The sequence below is a fragment of the Bos mutus genome, chromosome 19, assembly GCF_027580195.1.
Source record: "Bos mutus isolate GX-2022 chromosome 19, NWIPB_WYAK_1.1, whole genome shotgun sequence".
Taxonomy (NCBI): domain Eukaryota; kingdom Metazoa; phylum Chordata; class Mammalia; order Artiodactyla; family Bovidae; genus Bos; species Bos mutus.
In genome coordinates this window covers 40933129-40952279 of record NC_091635.1, presented here as the reverse complement: position 1 = coordinate 40952279, position 19151 = coordinate 40933129, and the positions used below count along the sequence as shown (strand labels likewise).

The window sequence follows — 19151 nt, the reverse complement described above, 5'->3', positions numbered from 1 at the left end:
GCAGCGGGGCAGGTTGCTGCTGCTGCTGCTGCTAAGTTGCTGCAGTCGTGTCCGACTCTGTGTGACCCCGGAGACGGCAGCCCACCAGGCTCCCCCATCCCTGGGATTCTCCAGGCAAGAACACTGGAGTGGGTTGCCATTTCCTTCTCCAAGGCATGAAAGTGAAAAGTGAAAGTGAAGTCGCTCAGTCGTGTCCAACTCTTATCGACCCCATGGACTGCAGCCTACCAGGCTCCTCCATCTATGGGATTTTCCAGGCAGGAGTACTGGAGTGGGGTGCCATTGCCTTCTCCGGTGGGGCAGGTTAGCCTAGGCTTATTCCAAGGTGGTGGTGCAAAGGCTCTTAAGTTTAATGAAACAGAGCAAACTCCAATGCTTAAGCACATTGATTCCTTTTTTCCACTGTTTTATTGTGATACAATTTTTGTTATAGAAGTTTTATTGTGATATAATTTATACCACTTTTCAGCTTTCTGCTTCCTGTGTTTGCTAATGGCCCATTGGCCCAAGGAAGTTACATGGCCACAGCCAGACACACTAGATGCAGAAATAGACTTTAATTCTTAATGGGAGGAGCTGCAAGACTACATTGCATACAAACAGACCTGCTTACAGGAATGGAAAGAATTTGTGACAATTTTCGCATTTTACCACATTGTAGTTTTGTTTTTGTTTTTGTTTTTTTTTCTTTTCCAATCTCCTTAAAAGTGGATTGTGAATTTGCACTTAGAATCTGCTTACAGGTTATGTCTACCCTACACTACAATACCCTAAGTTAAGAGTTTTGGAGGCTATGAAATTCTGTTGATTAGATATCCTCTTGAGATAATGCAGACCACAAAAGAGAAATTTTATTCAGTCCCTGAATGAGTTACATCATAAATTAAAAATCCATCTGGATTGTATTTAGAGCCTCCTGTGCAATGGCCCTGAAGCACAAAACCAGGTTCTGTTTCTAAATGTGGACATTTATAAGAGGGAGGAAATGATGTCTGAACTGAGACTTAAAGGATGTGGAGGATCTAGCCAAATGAAGAGAGGGAGGAAGGCTTTTCAGGCAGATGGAACTGTGACAGAAACCCAATTTTGTTCATCCATTTTGATTGATACACATGAGAATCTGGAGACACCCAATACTTCTTACACAACATCACTTACTTTCTTGTTCTGCATTGGACCCTAAGCTTTACAATGGCAGAATCCATAGTAGGTGCTCAGTATATGTTTGTGTAATGAGTGAATTAAGAAACTCAGTGAGTGTGAATGAATGAATAATGAGAAAAAGCTCTAAGAAATACACAGAATAGAGAATCAGGAAGGAAAGACAGGAATTGAGGAGAGAGCTGTATAGAGGCTCCCCAGGTGGCACAGTGGTTAAGAATCCACCTGCCAATGCCAGAGACTCAGGAGACCCTTGATTCAAACCGGAATCAAGACTGCTGGGAGAAATATCAACAACCTCAGATATGCAGATGACACCACCCTTATGGCAGAAAGTGCAGAGGAACTAAAAAGCCTCTTGATGAAAGTGAGAGTGAAAAAACTGTCTTAAAACTCAATATTCAAAAAACTAAGAACACGGCATCTGGTCCCATCACTTCCTGGCAAATAGATGGGGAAACAATGGAAACAGTGACAGACTTGATTTTCTTGGGCTCCAAAATCTCCACAGATAGTGACTGCAGCCATGAAATTAAAAGACACTTGCTCCTTGGAAGAAAAGCTATGACAAACCTCGATGGCATATTAAAAAGCAGAGACATTACTTTGCCGACAAAGTTCCATACAGTCAAAGTTATGGTTTTTCCAGGAGTCATGTATGGATGTGAGGGCTGGACCATAAAGCAAGCTGAGCGTCAAAGAATTGATACTTTTGAACTGCGGTGTTAGAGAAGACACTTGAGCGTCCCTTGGACTGCAAGGAGATCAAACCAGTCAATAATCTTAAAGGAAATCAATCCTGTATATTCACTGGAAGGACTGATGCTGAAGCTGAAGTTCCAGTACTTTGGCCACCTGATGAGAAGAGCCAACTCTGCAGAAGACCCTGATGCTGGGAAAGATTGAAGGCAGGAGGAGAAGGGGACGACAGAGGATGGGGTGGTTGGATGGCATCACTGACTTGATGATGAGTTTGAGCAAACTCCAGGAGATGGTGACGGACAGGGAATCCTGGCATGCTGCAGTCCGTGCGGCAGCAAGAGAGTCTGATACAGCTGAGCAACTGAACAACAATCCCAGGTTCAATCCTTGGGTTGGGAAGACACTCTGGAGCAGAAAATGGCAACCCACTACAGTATTCTTGCCTGGAAAATCCCATGGATAGAGGAGCCTGGCAGGCTCCACGGGGTCTCAAAGAGTCGGACAGCACTGAGCTACTGAACACACACGCATGCTGTATAAAGAGAGGGAGAGAGTGGGAAAGGGAGAGGTAGACAGATAAAGCAGCAGAGGGAGAAAGATAGTGGAAGGGAAGGAGAGCCAGCTGAGAAGAGACCGAGGGTTCAGAGACAAGTGGTGAGGCTTGGCTGGTTAGTAGTCATATCAGAGGAATTTAGCACTTCCTTTAAAATGCTAATTATCTTCCAGCAGTTCAGAAACCAGCCCTTCTACACTATTAAACAACTTGCCTGGGGGTATTCCCTGGCTATCCAGTTCTCTGGTTGCGGAGCTAAATAAAGTCCAAGATCCTGCATGCTAGAGGCCAAAAAACCAAAACAAAACAGAAGCAATATTGTAACAAATTCAATAGACTTAAAAAAAAACAAAACCCTGCCTGTTTTTATTTTCAAACTTGAAATTTTATTTTTGAAATCTTTTCTTACAGAAGTTTGAAGTCCTTATATGGGCATAAAGTAATGATTTAGATTTATATTGTTTCTCTTGAATTATTGTTTGTTGTTGTTTAGTCGCTAAATTGTGTCAAATTCTTGTGACCCCACAGACAGTAGCTCCATCACGCTCCTCTGTCCATTGAATTTCTCAGGCAAGAATACTGGAGTAGGTTGCCATTTCCTTCTCCAGGGGATCTCCCCAACCCAAGGATTGAACCTGCATTGGCAGGCAGACTCTTTACCACTGAGCCACCTGGGAAGCCCCTCTTGGATTATTAGTAGTGTTGGTTGCTCAGTCATGTCTGACGCTTTGGGACCCCATGGACTGTAGCCTGCCAGGCCCCTCTGTCCATGGGATTCTCCAGGCAAGAATCTCCAACCCTCGAGTGGGTTGCCATTCCCTTCTCCAGATGATCTTCCCCATCAGGGATTGAACCTGGATCTCCTGAATTGCAGGCAGACTCTTTACCATCTGAGCTACAGCAAAGTCTCTGTATTAATCCCTCTTGGATTATTAGAGTTCTCCAATTTACCAGTTCCTACTGAGAAGTCTTTTGCATTTCAAAATCTGTTAGATTGCCTTAGTCTTTTCTTTGAAAAATGAAAGAAAGTGAAAGTTGTGTCTTACTCTTTGCAACCCCATGGACTGTACAGTCCTTGGAATTCTCCAGACCAGAATACTGAAGTGGATAGCCTTTCCCCTTCTCCAGGGGATCTTCCCAACCCAGGGATCGAACTCAGGTCTCCCTCATTGCAGGCAGATTCTTTACCAGCTGAGCCATGAGAAGACCTGACTCAAACATTATTTGACAATTATGTTTGAAATTAGAAGCTACTTTTATTATTCTGAACCATTTTGGTGTTTCAGTCAAAACAGTGGTTTTGAAGTCCTAATATGGATAATAAATATAGGGATGACTAAAACCACAGTTCTTCCCCCATTTTCAACCTGAGTGATACAACTCTGTCTGAGTAGAACATAACAATTCTGCTTAAGCAGAGAAGGCAATGGCACCCCACTCCAGTACTCTTGCCTGGAAAATCCCATGGACGGGGGAGCCTGGTGGGCTGCAGTCCATGGGGTCGCTAAGAGTCGGACACGACTGAGCAACTTCACTTTTCACTTTTCACTTTCATACATTGGAGAAGGAAATGGCAACCCACTCCAGTGTTCTTGCCTGAAGAATCCCAGGGACGGGGGAGCCTGGTGGGCTGCCGTCTCTGGGGTCACACAGAGTTGGACACGACTGAAGCGACTTAGCAGCAGCAGCAGCATTCTGCTTAAGGGCTGTCAAAAGTATTTGACTCTGGCCAGATAAAAGAAATTGGCGATAAATATTCCTGGACAGAAATCAAAAGTTGGATCCAAGGAATCAGAACTACCTGAGATGCTTGTTATAAATGCAGTTTCCAGTCTCCCTACCTAGACTTGGAATCAAGGTCTTTCCAAGATGATTTCCATGTCCAGGGAAAAAAGAGGCCCACCACCCTAAGGCCTTAGTGTATTCAATCTTGCTTTTATACATGGCAGCTTCTAGAGCTATTCTTAGTACTTCTTAAGTATAGTATTTCATTGAGTAAAATAAGGCCGACCTCTATAAAAAGTCAAGGAATAGTAGCGGGCAGCTTATGAGAAATGCCAAATTGAATATGTGCTAAGGGAAGGAGGGAATCACTACAGGCTTAAATGAAGATCTCATGGAAAAAGAGAGGTAGAAAATTTAAATGAGGCTCTGAACTCTCAATTCTGCCATTTGAACAATCTTAATTAAATCCAATAATCTTAACACAACATGTCTTCTATTTCTACATCCTTCAGAGTATCCAAGATAAAGGAGAATATTAAACAGAAACGAGAACAAAAAGAATACATAAACGACATCAAAGCCAAGGTGGCCAACGCACGGAAACAGGCTCTGCAGGAGCAGTTCAATGAGTGGATCCTAGACCCCAAAGGAATGATTCCGATGGTAGTGGTAAGGAGGAGGGTACCTGTGAAGCGTAAGGTGGAATGGGTGGTAAGAGTGATTGCTAGATACTGATCGATCTAGAGTGTTTCTAGAGTGCTAGAAGCTTCCCTCTAAATTTTCGGTCTTGCCAAGGTAAATCTAGCCCACGAAAGTAAATTTCTTCAATTTTCTCTTGAACATTAAAAAGAAAATTCTAGGTAGATTTCCAAAATATTAACTCTGGCTGAATTTCACAAACTCTTCATTATAGACAGACACAGCTTCTGTTTGTTTTTTGTATGTGTGTGACTAATTACTTCTGTGGACTAAACGACCATGTGGTGTGGAGTCAGGGTATGGGCAGCACCATGCAGCTTGTGGGATTTTAATTCCCTGATGAGGGATTGAACCTGGGCCCTCAGCAGTGAAAGTGCGGAGTCCTAACTGCTGGACCACCAGGGACTTCCCTAAAAGACCATGTCATTAGCTCCAGGAAATAACTGTGCTCTAAGAGATAAATATGTTCTCTTAGGTATATGTAGGTGCTTCCCAGGTAGCACCAGTGGTAAAGAATCTGCCTGCCAATGCAGGAGACGAAGGAGACTTGGATGTGATCCTTGGGTCGGGAAGATCCCCTGGAGGATGGCTACCCACTCCAGTATTCTGCCTGGGAAATTCTATGGACAGAGGAGCCTGGTGGCTACAGTCCATGGGTTCACAGAGTCGGACATGACTGAGCACACATATACACACAAGTATATGTAGATGTGAGAATAATTGTTGGTTATATATAATACCCACCCCACTTCAGTACTCTTGCCTGAAAAATCCCATGGATGGAGGAGCCTGGTAGGCTGCAGTCCATGGGGTCGTGAAGAGTCGGACACAACTGAGTGACTTCACTTTCACTTCTCACTTTCATGCATTGGAGAAGGAAATGGCAACCCACTCCAGTGTTCTTGCCTGGAGAATCCCAGGGACGGGGGAGCCTGGTAGGCTGCCGTCTATGGGGTCGCACAGAGTCTGACACGACTGAAGCAATTTAGCAGCAGCAGCAGCAGCATATACAATACCAAGTATATTTCCAGTTCAAAGTGAATTGCTGAAAATACACCAAGGAGGATAAGCCTCAGACTGGAAGAAAATATTTACAAAAGACATGGCTGATAAAGGACAATTATCCAAAATATACAAAGAGCTCTTGAAACAATGAGAAAACAAATAACAGATTTTAAAAGGGGGAAAAAGACCTGAACAGACACTTCACCAAAGATATACGGATGGCAAAAAAGCATATGAAAAGATGTTCCACACATGTCATTGAGGAAATGCAATTGAAAACAGCCATGAGATACCGCTACACACCTATCAGAATCCAGAACAATGACAACACCAAATGCTGGCAAAGATGTGCAGCAACAGAAACTCTCATTCGTTATTGGCAGAAATACAAAATGGTTATGGCCACTTCGGAACACAGCTTGGCATCTCTTATGAAACTAAACATACTCTTACCATATGATTGAGCCCTGGTAGAGGATCCTTTGTATTTACCCAAAGGAGTTGGAAATTCATGTCTACACAACAGCTGACACGTGGATGTTTACTGCATAATTAACAATTAGCAAAACTTGGAAGCAACCAAGATGTCCTTCAGTGTGTAAGTCGCTTCAGTCGTGTACAACTCTTTCTGAGCCCATGGACTGTAGCCAGCCAGACTCCTCTGTCCATGGAATTCTCCAGGCAAGGATACTGGAGCAAGTTGCCATGCCCTCCTCCAGGGGATCTTCCTGACCCAGGGATTGAATCTGCATCTCTTACGTTTCCTGCATTGCAGGTGGATTCCTTACCACTAATGCCACCTGGGAAGCCATCCCTCAGTGGGTGAATAATAAATAAATGTGGTACATCCAGATAGTGGAAAATTATTCTGTGCTAAAAAGAAATGAGCTATCAAGCCATGAAAAGATGTGGGAGAACCTTATATGCATATTACTAAGTGAAAGAAACCAATCTGAAAAGGCTATATACCGTATGAGTCTAATTCTATAACATTCCAGAAAAAGTAAAATTATGAAGACAGGAATGGTGGGGTGTGGACAGAGATGAATAGACAGAGCATAGAAGAGTTTTAAGGTGGTGAAACAATTCTGTATTACATAATGATGGATACATGTCATCATATAATTTTCAAAACTCATAGTTATACATAAACTATGGACTTCGGGTTTTGAGGTTCCAGTGTAGGTTCATTGGTTGTAACAAATGTACTGTTGTGATGGGGGATGTTGATAGTGGAGTTAAGCCATGTATGTGGTGGGCTGGGGGCAGGGAGTATATGGAAACTCTGTATCTTCTGGTTAATTTTGCTGTGAACCTAAAACTGATCTGAACAATAGTATTATTTTAAAATAAAATAGATCAAGAGGAGCTCTGAAATTTTATTTTGTCATTGACAAGTGAGGAATTACAGAGAATTCTTTGGATTGCCAAGCTTGTTGCCAAAGGTGCCTTAGCTTCATCCAAGCTTCATCATCTAACATCCAAGGATTGTTAGAAATTTGCTTGGAGCTGGCAAATGGAATCCTATCAGCATCCTAGTTCTCACACAAAAGGGTTGAAAATCACTGAGGAAATGCATTCAAAAGTATTTTATATACTTTGAAATATGCTATAAACTAAATATTAACTCTTACTATTTCTGTACCTGGGTCAGAAGAATTACTCAGGACTTAAACTGAAAGACTACAGATGGCTTTTATTCTGAAATACTAAATATATGGTAATTGAAAAGTAATATAAGGTCTCTTTGATTTGCAGATTCAGAACGTTCTTTATGAATTTTTTCAAAATCCAGATTTGCAGCTTGGTAAGCCTGCCTCTTACTACAGCGTTTATATTTCTCTCTCTCTCTCTCTTTTTGGAGGGGGAGAATGCTGCATTAAGATGAAGAGCCAGTATTGAGGTAGACGTTATCAAAGCTCTTACAGATGTTCTCAAGCTCCTTTGCTCTTCTCAGATGGAGAATGTAGAGCAGCAGAGATGCAGTCCGTGAATTTTAATTCTTTTAGTCGAGCGGCCCATTTTATTAAAATTATTTTGTAATAACCCTTACTATTGAGGGGCTTCCCTGGTGGTTTAGCCGGTAAAGTGTCTATCTGCAATGCTGGAGACCGGGGTTCGATCCCTGGGTCAGGAAGATCCCCTGGAGAAGGAAATGGCAACCCACTCCTGTATTCTTGCCTGGAAAATCCCATGGACAGAGGAGCCTGGTAGGCTACAGTCCATGGGGTCGCAAAGAGTCAGACATGACTGAGCGACTTTACTTACTTACTGTTGAGAGAGTCAGTTCCTAGGCAGGTTGATGAAAAGTCCAGGGTCCCTGAGGAGGTGAAAGGGGTCTGGAATTCTCAAGGAGAAGGAAAGGACAAACATCTTTTTTTTCCTCTCTACATTCCTTAGTCTTAGTCACATAAAACTTTTTTTTTTTTCCTTTAAACCAGGAACTGATGATTATACAACAAACTCAGTTTAAACTCTGTACTAGGGATTATATAACAACAATGTATCCTGCTTGAGGACATTTTCTCCTTCCTGAAAACCTTCTGACTAATCCTGATATCTAAGGATGTATATTATGGGAGTGGGTTTGGTAGGATCTTTCTATTGTTAAATTCTAATCCTGTTATCCTAAAATGTATTATTTGAATCTCTTACCAAAAGAACATATTCATATATTATTTATTTATTTAAAAAAACATTAAAGACAAAATAAAGTCTTTAAAAACATTTATGTTTTAGGACCTTCTAGCATAAACCAACACAGATATTTTTGTAGTCTTTTTTGATATGCCTGTTTATTTCTGCTTTATCTTGACACAATCATTAAAAATGTAGGCATGCTCTTAAATGTTTGAGTTCCTTGGCTAAATAGAAGCCAGGAAAAATTATAATCTTGTAGTAATTGGAATGTCACCCAACTATATATCATTTATTCTATTATAAATATTGATTGGCATTAAGAATTTTATGTTCTTTTGGAGTACTATAATATGAATATAAAATGTGAATGTGTTACAACAAAACTAACTCACAAATAACTTTTGTTCAATAATTAGAAACATGCTGTCTACCAGTAGATATTGCTGACTCAATGAAACCAAGATTGAACAAAACAGAATTTATACAAGTAAGAAGTTACATTATTCATTATTTGAATCAAATTATTTTGCAGGTCTCAATCGTCTTTTGGTGGATGTCACACATACAGTAACCTAGAATTAAATAAATGAAAGCGTAATAGCTAATTTTGGGCTTCCCAGGTGGTACTAGTAGTAAAGAACCACCTGCCAATGCAGGAGATGTAGGAGATGCGGGTTCAATCCCTGGGTCAGGAAGGTCCCCTGGAGGAGAGCATGGCAATCCACTCCAGTATTCTTGTCTGGAGAGTCCCATGGAGAGAGGAGCCTGGCAGGCTGCAGTCCATAGAGTTGGACACAACTGAAGCAACTTCGCAGGCAGGCAAGCAATAGCTTATTTTATCAATTCTCAGATGTACACTTTAAAATATTTCGCTTCAGTTCAGTTGCTCAGTCATGTCCGACTCTTTGCAACCCCATGGACTGCAGCCCGCCAGGCTTCTTTGTCCATCACCAATTCCCAGAACTTGCTTAAACTCATGTTCATCGAGTTGGTGATGCCATCCAACCACCTCATCCTCTGTTGTCCCCTTCTCCTCCTGCCCTCAATCTTTCCCAGCATCAGTGTCTTTTCCAATGAGTCAGTTCTTTGCATCAGGTGGCCAAAATATTGGAGTTTCAGCTTCAGCATCAGTCCTTCCAATGAATATTCAGGACTGATTTCCTTTTGGATTCAGTGGTTTGATCTCCCTGCAGTCCAAAGGACTCTCATGAGTCTTCTCCAACACCACAGTTCAAACGCATCAATTCTTTGGCCCTCAGCTTTCTTTATGGTCCAACTCTCACATCCATACATGACTACTAGAAAAACCATAGCTTTGACTAGACAGACCTTTGTTGGCAAAGTAATGTGTCTGCTTTTTAGGTTGCTGTCTAGGTTTATCATAGCTTTCCCTCCAAGGAGCAAGTGTCTTTTAATTTCATGGCTGCAGTCACCATCTGCAGAGATTTTGGAGCCCAAGAGAATAAAAGTCTGTCACTGTTTCCATTGTTTCCCCATCTATTTGCCATTAAATGTTTAAATTAAATTAAATCAGGAACTCCCAGAAACTTCAGCAATTCTTATTCCTACTTTTATAGATAAAGATACTGAGGTTCAGAAAGGTTAAGTAACTTGTACAAGGTCTCACAGTAAGTGGAGCTGGAGAAATTAGTATTCAGGCTGTTTGCTTCAAAGTCAACACAAAATTACACTTGATAAATTATGATTTTATTGTAGTGGAATAAGCAAAAGAAGTGGTTTAACAGTACCAGGGTCCTATTTCTTCAGCCTGCATTTATATTTTTTCATGACTTCCCTCTAATTCCCCCTTTTTTTTTGAGTACCAGAGTCAAGGTAACTTTCTCCTCCACTCCTTCACCCTTGCTTCATGGAGAGTGATGACTGTGGACTAAATACGATTTCAAGATTCTGTATGAAGGATTTCTGGAAACCTTGAAATGATTATCATGTAGATAAGAACTTGGCAATCCTGTCTCTATTATGTTCTGATTTTAGATTCTGTATTTGAGTATTTGGTGTCCATTAATCACAGAGCCAAACTAATGGCCAAAATTGTTTATATAGTCTCTGTGATCCAAAGCACATACTCCAAACCACCTACTTGTTTAAACCTCACTCACCAGACCAGTATTTCCCCTGCCTCAAATCAACCCAGGACCAGATGCCAGATAACTGGGGACAGGTCCTGTGCCCCAAAGTCTACTGGGATTATTCAAATTGCCAGTCCCAAACTGTTAACCCTGCCGTGCCTTATCTTTCCTGAGCAAACGCCAATAAAGACTCTGTTCTGGACCAAGGGGGATGGTGGAATTAATAGGTTGGGATTGACATATATACACTATTGGTATTATGTATAAATAGATAACTAATGAGAATCTATGGACTTCTCTGGTGGCTCAGGGGTAAAAAAATCTGCCTGCCTATGCAGGAGACGTGGATTCCATCCCTAGGTTGGGAAAATCCCCTGGAGAGGGAAATGGCAAACCAATGCAGTCTTCTTGCCTGGGAAATCCCACAGACAGAGGAGCCTGGTGGACTACAATCCACAGAGTCGCAAAAGAGTTGGACATGACTTAGCAACTAAAAACAAAACAAAATATTCCTTCGTATGGACATAGCGCACTTTATCCATTCATCAGTTGGGCTGTTTTCACTTTTTTATTATTGTAGATAATGCTGCTATAAATATTTGTGAATATGTTTTCCTGTGAGTGTACGTCTCAGTTCCCTTAGATATACACCTAGGAGCGGAATTGCTGATTGATATACCAACTCTATGTTTAACCTTTTAAGGAACTGCCAGACTGCTTTCCACGGTGGCTGCTTGCCCTGTTTTACATTCCCGTAGTGAATGAGCATTGTAGCCACTCCACATCCTTGGCAACACTTGTTATTCTCTGTTTTGTTTGTTTGTTTGCTTTGTTTCATCATTTTGTTTTTTAACTATAGCTACCCTGTGGGTGTAAAGTGGTAGCTCACGGTGCTTTTGAAACGCTAAATGGCTCTGATGGCTAAAATGACACTGAGCATCTTTTCAGGTATTGGCGACTTGCATATTTTCTTTGAAGAAATGTCTACTTAGATCCTTTGTCCATTTTTAAATTGGGTTATTTGTCTTTATTATCGGGTTATTAAAACTTTAATATTGTCTATATATTTTATATAATCCAGATATATTTTATAATCCCTTGTCAAATATATATTAGAAATATTTTCTCCTATTCTGCTGGTTATCTTTTCATTTTCTTTTCTTTTTTAAAAAGTTAGTTTCCTGTCCTCACTGTTGCATGTAGGAATTTAGTTCCCAGACCAGGGATCAAACCCACGCGCCCTGCAGTAGAAGCGCAGAGAGTTCTAACCTCTGGCTTGCCAGGGAAGTCCCTCCTTTCATTTCCTTGATGATGTCCTTCAAAACACGAAAATTTTAGTTTTGATGAAGTCCAATTTGTCTATTTTTTTCTTTTGTTGCTTTTGCTCTTGATGTTATATCCAAGAAACTATTGCCTAATTAAAGATCATAAAGATATGCTCATATATTTTAGAGTTTTAATTAATATATACATCTATTTAAATATCTGATCCTTTGAGTTCATTTTTGTGTATGGTGTGAAATAACAAAACTTTTTAAGTATTTGATAACTTAAAAAGGCAAAAAATAAATAAGGATATGAAGAAGCTGTTATACTGTTCTATATATGACATTATTTAATATAATGTCTGTTACGTAATAAGACATTTTACAAGCATATACAGAACTTCAGTCCCTACAGTTACCCTGATCTAGTTTTCAAAAATATTGATCAGACTATCATAAATAGGCCCCCAAGAAAACTTTGTAAGTTTCAAAAACTAGAAATCTGATGTTATATTTTCTTGAAAGTGAAAGTCTTTCAGTCACGTCCGATTCTTTGGGACCTCATGGACTATACAGTCCATGGAATTCTCCAGGGCAGAACACTGGAGTGGGTAGCCATTCCCTTCTCCAGGGGATCTTCCCAACTGAGGGGTCTAAACCAGGTCTCCCACATTGCAGGCAGATTCTTTACCAGCCGAGCCACCAGGGAAGACCAAGAATACTGGAGTGGGTAGCCTATCCCTTCTCCAGCAGATCTTCCTGACCCAGGAATCAACCTGGGGTCTTTTGCATTGCAGGCAGATTCTTTACCAGCTGAGCTACCAGGGAAGCCCATTTGTTATATAATAAAACTGGAAAATAAACAATTTTAAAATTATGTAAGCCCAACCATTTTGAAATTTAAAAATACTTTATTTAGTAATTATTGGGTCAAGATCTTACATCTAATTGTATGGAATGCCGCTAAATATTTACTCAGTTGAGAAATTATAGTCTTAAAACTTTTTAAAAATATAGTAGGGTGAAAAATTTTAAAAGCACAGATAAATATAAAAATAGAATAACAATGTATATATTCCCATAACCTATTAATAGGGTTAATTCTTAATAACATCATGGAATATTTTTGTAAGGAAAAATTACTTAATTTTGTAAAAATTATCATGACTAAACAAAAAGTATTCAAACAACTTGTAAAACTGCAAAGATGAGGATTTAAAATTTTTCATAAATTTCTTTTTTAAAGTATTTATTTATTTATTTGGCGGCACTGGGTCTTGATTGCAGCATGTGAACTCTTAGTTGTAGCATGCAGGATCTAGTTCCTCAACCAGGGATCAAACCTGGGCCCCCTGCATTGGGAACAAAGTCTTAGCCTCTGGACCGCCAGGGAAGTCCCTATAATTAATTTCTTACCCAGAAATAACCATTGTTAGTCTTAGATTAACATCATTTAAAACAGCTTTATATTTTTTGTCTCAGTAAGTAGAGGTGTATATAATGTCTCAGTAAATAGAGGGATATATAATGTGGATGTCATAAATTTTGTTATAAAATTTTAATTACTTTAAATAAAAAGTATTTAATTGTACTTGATTCCAACAGAGGAAAGAGAAACTAAAGTATAAATAAGGGAATTATTGAAATTGGACATACCTTCACAAAAATTATTCTAAAATCATTCTAAGAAAAGGCAATATGATGAAGATCAGAAAAGGTTACAGTCATTTTTTAAATCACATATTTCAATTACATAAAATAACAGTTGACACACTACTATAAAAGGTGAAGGGTTTACTATTTCCTCATGTCTTCCTATCTTTTTTTCTTTTTATGTTCCCCAAGTTTAGATTAGTTTTTTCTCTTGGCTGTGCCCCTCAGCTCGTGGAATCTTAGTTCCCCGATCTGGTGTTGAACCCAGGCCCCAGCAGTGAAAGCACCAAGTCCTAGCCGCTGGACTCTCAGGGAATTCCCCCAAGTTATTTTATTCAGATTTACATTATTTACTTTTTTTCCTGTAATTACAATTCCTATAGTTGATTAATCTTAGTCTAATATTTAAATGGATTTGAGGTTCACCTCCTGTCTTTTTACAATGGTTTTTCTATTCCTGAGTTATTTATTTTTATTCATCTCTTAATTAGCTAAATTTCTTGTAAAGTTTTTTCAGGAAGGTCACAAGGGTGCTATATTTTCTGACTTCTTTTATGTTGAAAATACCTGCATATTGCCTCTGAAACTGTATTTTGAATGAATGTACTGTATTTGGATCACCTTTTCTTTCCACCTCAAAACAATATAGACATTGCTTAATTATTTTCTGGTATTGTATGTTGTGAAGTCTGAGGTCAGTTTTAATTTTATTTCCTCCTTTCATTCATTTAAATTAGTTCAACAATATGTACATATACACATACATACATATCATATAAGAATACATATATGTATATAACCATATATGATATTTGTCTGTTTGTGTGTATATGTATATACGTATGTAAGTCCACACAATTAAAGGAGAAAATCGGTAAGGGTGAGATATATATATATGTGCTGTGCTTAGTCGCTCAGTCGTGTCCGACTCTGCAATCCCATGGATTGTAGCCCACCAGGCTCCTCTGTCCATAGGGATTCTCCAGTCAAGAATACTGGAGTGGGTTGCTATGCCGTTCTCCAGGGGATCTTCCCAACCAGGGATTGAACCCAGGTCTCCTGCATTGCAGGAGGATTCTTTACCCTCTGAGCCACCAGGAAGTCATATATATATATATATATATATATACGCACACACTTAATAGGAACTTTTAGCATTCTATTAATACCTTTGTAGATGTATATATCTATATATATGTGTGTGCATACGTATATGTGTATTTATATAAATAAAAATTTTTAATGAGTGGTTTGGGCTAATAATAATAGTTTTTCTGATATTTTCCACCTTCTCCTAAAATGCAAATAGCACATCTTAAGGTACTTTATTTAGAGTGAAGAGCTATTACATCAACAGAAACCAAGGAAGTATTTCTTATATAAAATATTATTGGATATATTTAATCATCTGATCAATAAATCACCAAGACATGACATCAGACAAAGAAGTAGTGTTTAGAACACCTAAATTTTAAAAATTTATCTAAATTTAAAATTTTTAAATTTATCTAAATTTAGATAAATTTTTTAAAATTTATTTTTTAGTGAGGTAACTAGTTTATAAGGTTCATGTATAACATGGATGGAATATTTGCTTTTAAAGAGGTGTGTTTTAAAGTTATTCTGCCAGCACTCAATGAAACTGAAAAAAAATGAAATTATACATGTCGGCTATTACACACAGGCGCCGCCTAGTGGTGATACTATGCCATGCAATTGCCCCTCTAATTGTTTTAATGAGCAGTGTAATTAGCCTTCAGGTTGGAGGATGTTTGGAAAAAATGAGTCACTGAGTAATAATTACTGATAATATATAGAAAAAGAAAAATGGAGAGAACGAATGGCCACATATACTTCCATATTCACATCATTTTTCTAGCATTTCTGTTTTCTGGTGGGTAAATGAACAGATGAGAATCTTTTTGTTGACCGTAACCTCTCTTTTCATCTGTTTCATTTTATTCATCATTTCATCATTTTCATTTTATTTCAGTAAGTGAAGACCAAAAATAGCTATTTTAGGATATTTACTTCTAGTTTCTTACTTCTTAAGTATATACTATTTACTTTCTGTGCTAGAACAGAGCTCAAAGTTCGAGTTGTATTTCTTACACTTAAGGATCAAATAATGCATTGTTGTATGGGAGTGTGCCTGTGGGTATAGGCAAGCATTTATGTCCATGTGTGTATGTGTGTGCACATGTGCATACATACACTGGATGAAGCCAGAGAAGGGTACAGGGAATGAAAGAATCAAAGTATAAGCAAATTAAGGATGTGCATGCGTGCTCAGTCGTGTCTGACTCTGAGACCCATGGACTGTAGCCCACCAGGCTCCTCTGTCCATGGCATTTCCCAGACAGGAATGGGTGGCCATTTCCTCCTCCACAGGATCTTTCTGACCCAGGGATCGAACCTGAGTCTCCTGTATTGCGGGTGGATTCTTTACCTGCTGAGCCCTTGGGGAAGTCCCCAAGTTAAGAACACATGTCACAAAAAGACAATTACAAAGCAATGAACAGGTGCAAAACACAATGAGTTATACTATTATGTTTTTATTATGGTGCTGAGGGATGCACAGTAGAATAAAAATGAGACCTCAGTGGACCAGGGTTAACGTAGGAAAGTTTTCTAGTGTTCATGAGTTTTAAAATTCTTCTACTTACGTGTCTCCACCTTGTAGCTCCTTACTTTAGAAAGAACACTAAGAACAATGCTTTAAACGTTTATTTATTGACAAGAATGATTTCTTTTAAATTTTTATATTCTATTGGAGTATAGTTGATTAACAAGGCTGTGTTAGTTTCAGGTGTGCAGCAAAGTGATTTGGTTATACATATACGTGTGTCTATTCTTTTTCAAGTTCTTTACCCATTTACGTTGCTACATAATATTGAACAGAGTTCCTGTGGCATACAGTAGGTCCTTGTTGGGTTACCCATTTTAAATATAACAGTGTGTACATTGACAGGAACAATTTTAAATGTAAAATGTGCTAGTTTATTTGAGATTGTTTTGATTATAAATAGAATATTTAGACTCATAAGAAATATATTTCGGGAGAGTGTCAAGTTCATTTTAAATTCTCAGAGCACTCTGGCTCCCGTGAGACAACTCTTTCTAGGAGGCAAAACTTAACATTTGCATCATTTTTACGGTGAGTTGTTCAAGTAGATATTGTGTTCCCTATACAAATTTTAAAAGGAACAGTCGTCTTTTTTTTTTTAATTTATTGGAGTATAAAGTTATTTCACAGCGCTGTGCTAGTTTCTGCCATATAGCAAAGTGAACCAGCCATATATATACACATGTCCCCTCCCTTCTGGATGTCCCTCTCATCTAGGTCACCAGAGAGCATCAAATAGAGCTGCCCGTGCTATACAGCAGGCTCTCACTAGTTATTTATTGCATTCATAGCAGTGTATACATGTCAATCCCAGTCTCCCCATTCATCCCACCCTCCTCCCCCGCTTGGTATCCCTACACTTGTTCTCTATGTCTGAGTCTCTATTTCTGCTATGCAAATAGGTTCATCGGTACCATTTTTCTAGATTCCACATGCTGTATGAACACACCACTTCTTCAGTGATAGACAGCATATATTCTGTGTATTTCAATATTCTCTAGTTCTTGTTTGCAGACATTTCTGAAATGTTATTTACTGCCAAAGCTTACAAATACAGTTCGGAAGTTAATACCTAACATAGTTTCCAAACACAGTTTCTTACTGTTGCTCTCAGGTCACCCACTTCATGAACTCCCCTGTATGTCTATAATTAAATGTGTGAATCCCAAGGCTGTAGAATGTAATGATAACTGCTGCTGCTGCTGCTGCTAAGTCGCTTCAGTCGTGTCCGACTCTGTGTGACCCCAGAGACAGCCGCCCACCAGGCTCCCCCGTCCCTGGGATTCTCCAGGCAAGAACACTGGAGTGGGTTGCCATTTCCTTCTCCAAGGCATCAAAGTGAAAAGTGAAAGTGAAGTCGCTCAGTCGTGTCTGACTCTTGGCGACTCCATGGACCACAGCCTACCAGGCTCCTCCTAAACGTGACATTTACCTCATCCTCAACGTTGTGATTTTCCTGTCAGAAATGAAAAGCCTAGAATTCATTACGTTGGGATCCAGTACATACAGATAACGTGACTGAGCACAGTTCAAATGTTTGACAGCTCACAAAGTGATTAAACAGAAGGATATTAGTAGTTAATCATATTCTTAAATTCATCTAAGCAATTATGTCAGGATTTATGGATAGTAATTGATTCGTTCCTTGGGAGGATGTGAAAACACAAAGGCTATGATATGTTTTACTTTTTTGTTTTTACAAGAGACCCTGGCAGACTGCTGTAGTTGTTCTATTTGGAATTTGATATGTAGTTCAGTTGGCATCTGGTAGTCTTTCATGTCATATAGCCCAGGCTTACAGAACATGCTCATTCAGAAAATCCATAGACTATAAATCTAGAATGTTCAAATGTGTCTTGGCCAAACAGTTAAACTAATTCTTGACTTGATAGCATTCCCACAGCCAGAAAACTCATATGGCTTTGAGGTCAGTTCCCAAAAGCTTAATCCAAAACAAGATGAATCTTTTTTTTTTCTCCCTCTCTATTTTTGGCCATGCATAGTATGATGGATCTTAGTCCCTGACCAGGGATCGAACCTGTATCCCCCCATGGACCACCAGTGAAGTCCCAACAAGAGGAATCTTTTAATGAATAAGTAATTTTTATTTCAGCTTTAGAAGACAGAGTCACAATATTGCCAGAAAATATCAATTATTCAGTAATTCTACCTTACCAGTAATTTAGAAAAGTATCTACTATTCAAGAAAAATTGACTGAGGACTGAACAATAGGATCTTAGAATACTGGTATAATTAGGACCAGTTTCCCCAGACCATCTAGTTCAAACTTCAGTGAGTTTGAGCGAAAGAATCACTCAGAAAACTTCTAAAAACATAGATTCTAGGTCTCACCCCAGAGTTTCTGATTCAGTAGGTTTGGAGTAGGGCCCCCAAATTTTCAATTCTAATAAGTTCTCAAGGGACCACACTTTGAGAACCACTGATCTCGTTGGATTTTTCCTTTTAAAATGTGAATGTCAGCTGAGAGGACTTTTATTTTATAAAGAAAACCTTCTCCATCAATTTCTTTACCTAGTTCAAAAGGAAACGAGACTTCACAGAACTTCATGCATGAAATACCTATGCTCCACTTATATAAAGGAGCCTCTCCATGACCCAGTGAAATAGCTACTCTGGCAGCTATTAAGGAACAGATTAAGGAACTGTAAAGTCCAGTGACTCATTCAAGGTGATGGTTGCGTTTAGTCGCTAAGTCGTGTCAGACTCTTTTGCGACCCCATGGACTGTAGCCCACCAGTCTCCTCCGTCCATGGGATTTTCCAGGCAAGAATGCTAGAATGGGTTGCCATTTTCTTCTCCGGGGTATCTTCCCTCATCCTAGGTTACTCAGCCAGTAAATATAGGAACTGAGGTTTGAACCCGGACAAAATATGAGGTCTTAACCTATACACTACTCTGCTTCCCAAGGCAACAAATGAGAACTTAATTGTGCTCATCAACCCATCAAGAAGCTGTTAAGGAAATGAAATATTTAGAAGAGCTCCTTTGCTCTGCTCTAAGTTTCCCTCTT

The 19151-nt window shown here is 39.2% G+C and overlaps 1 protein-coding gene across 1 annotated transcript in view; it reads left to right on the top strand.

Moving 5' to 3' along the window:
* Positions 1-19151, top strand: part of EFCAB5 (EF-hand calcium binding domain 5) — a 90756-nt gene that overhangs the window by 28085 nt on the left and 43520 nt on the right. Inside the window, exons 3-5 of the mRNA XM_070357337.1 lie at positions 4654-4810; positions 7604-7652; positions 8902-8972. Coding sequence (XP_070213438.1) covers positions 4654-4810; positions 7604-7652; positions 8902-8972 — 277 coding nt within the window. The remainder of the gene's footprint in view (positions 1-4653; positions 4811-7603; positions 7653-8901; positions 8973-19151) is intronic.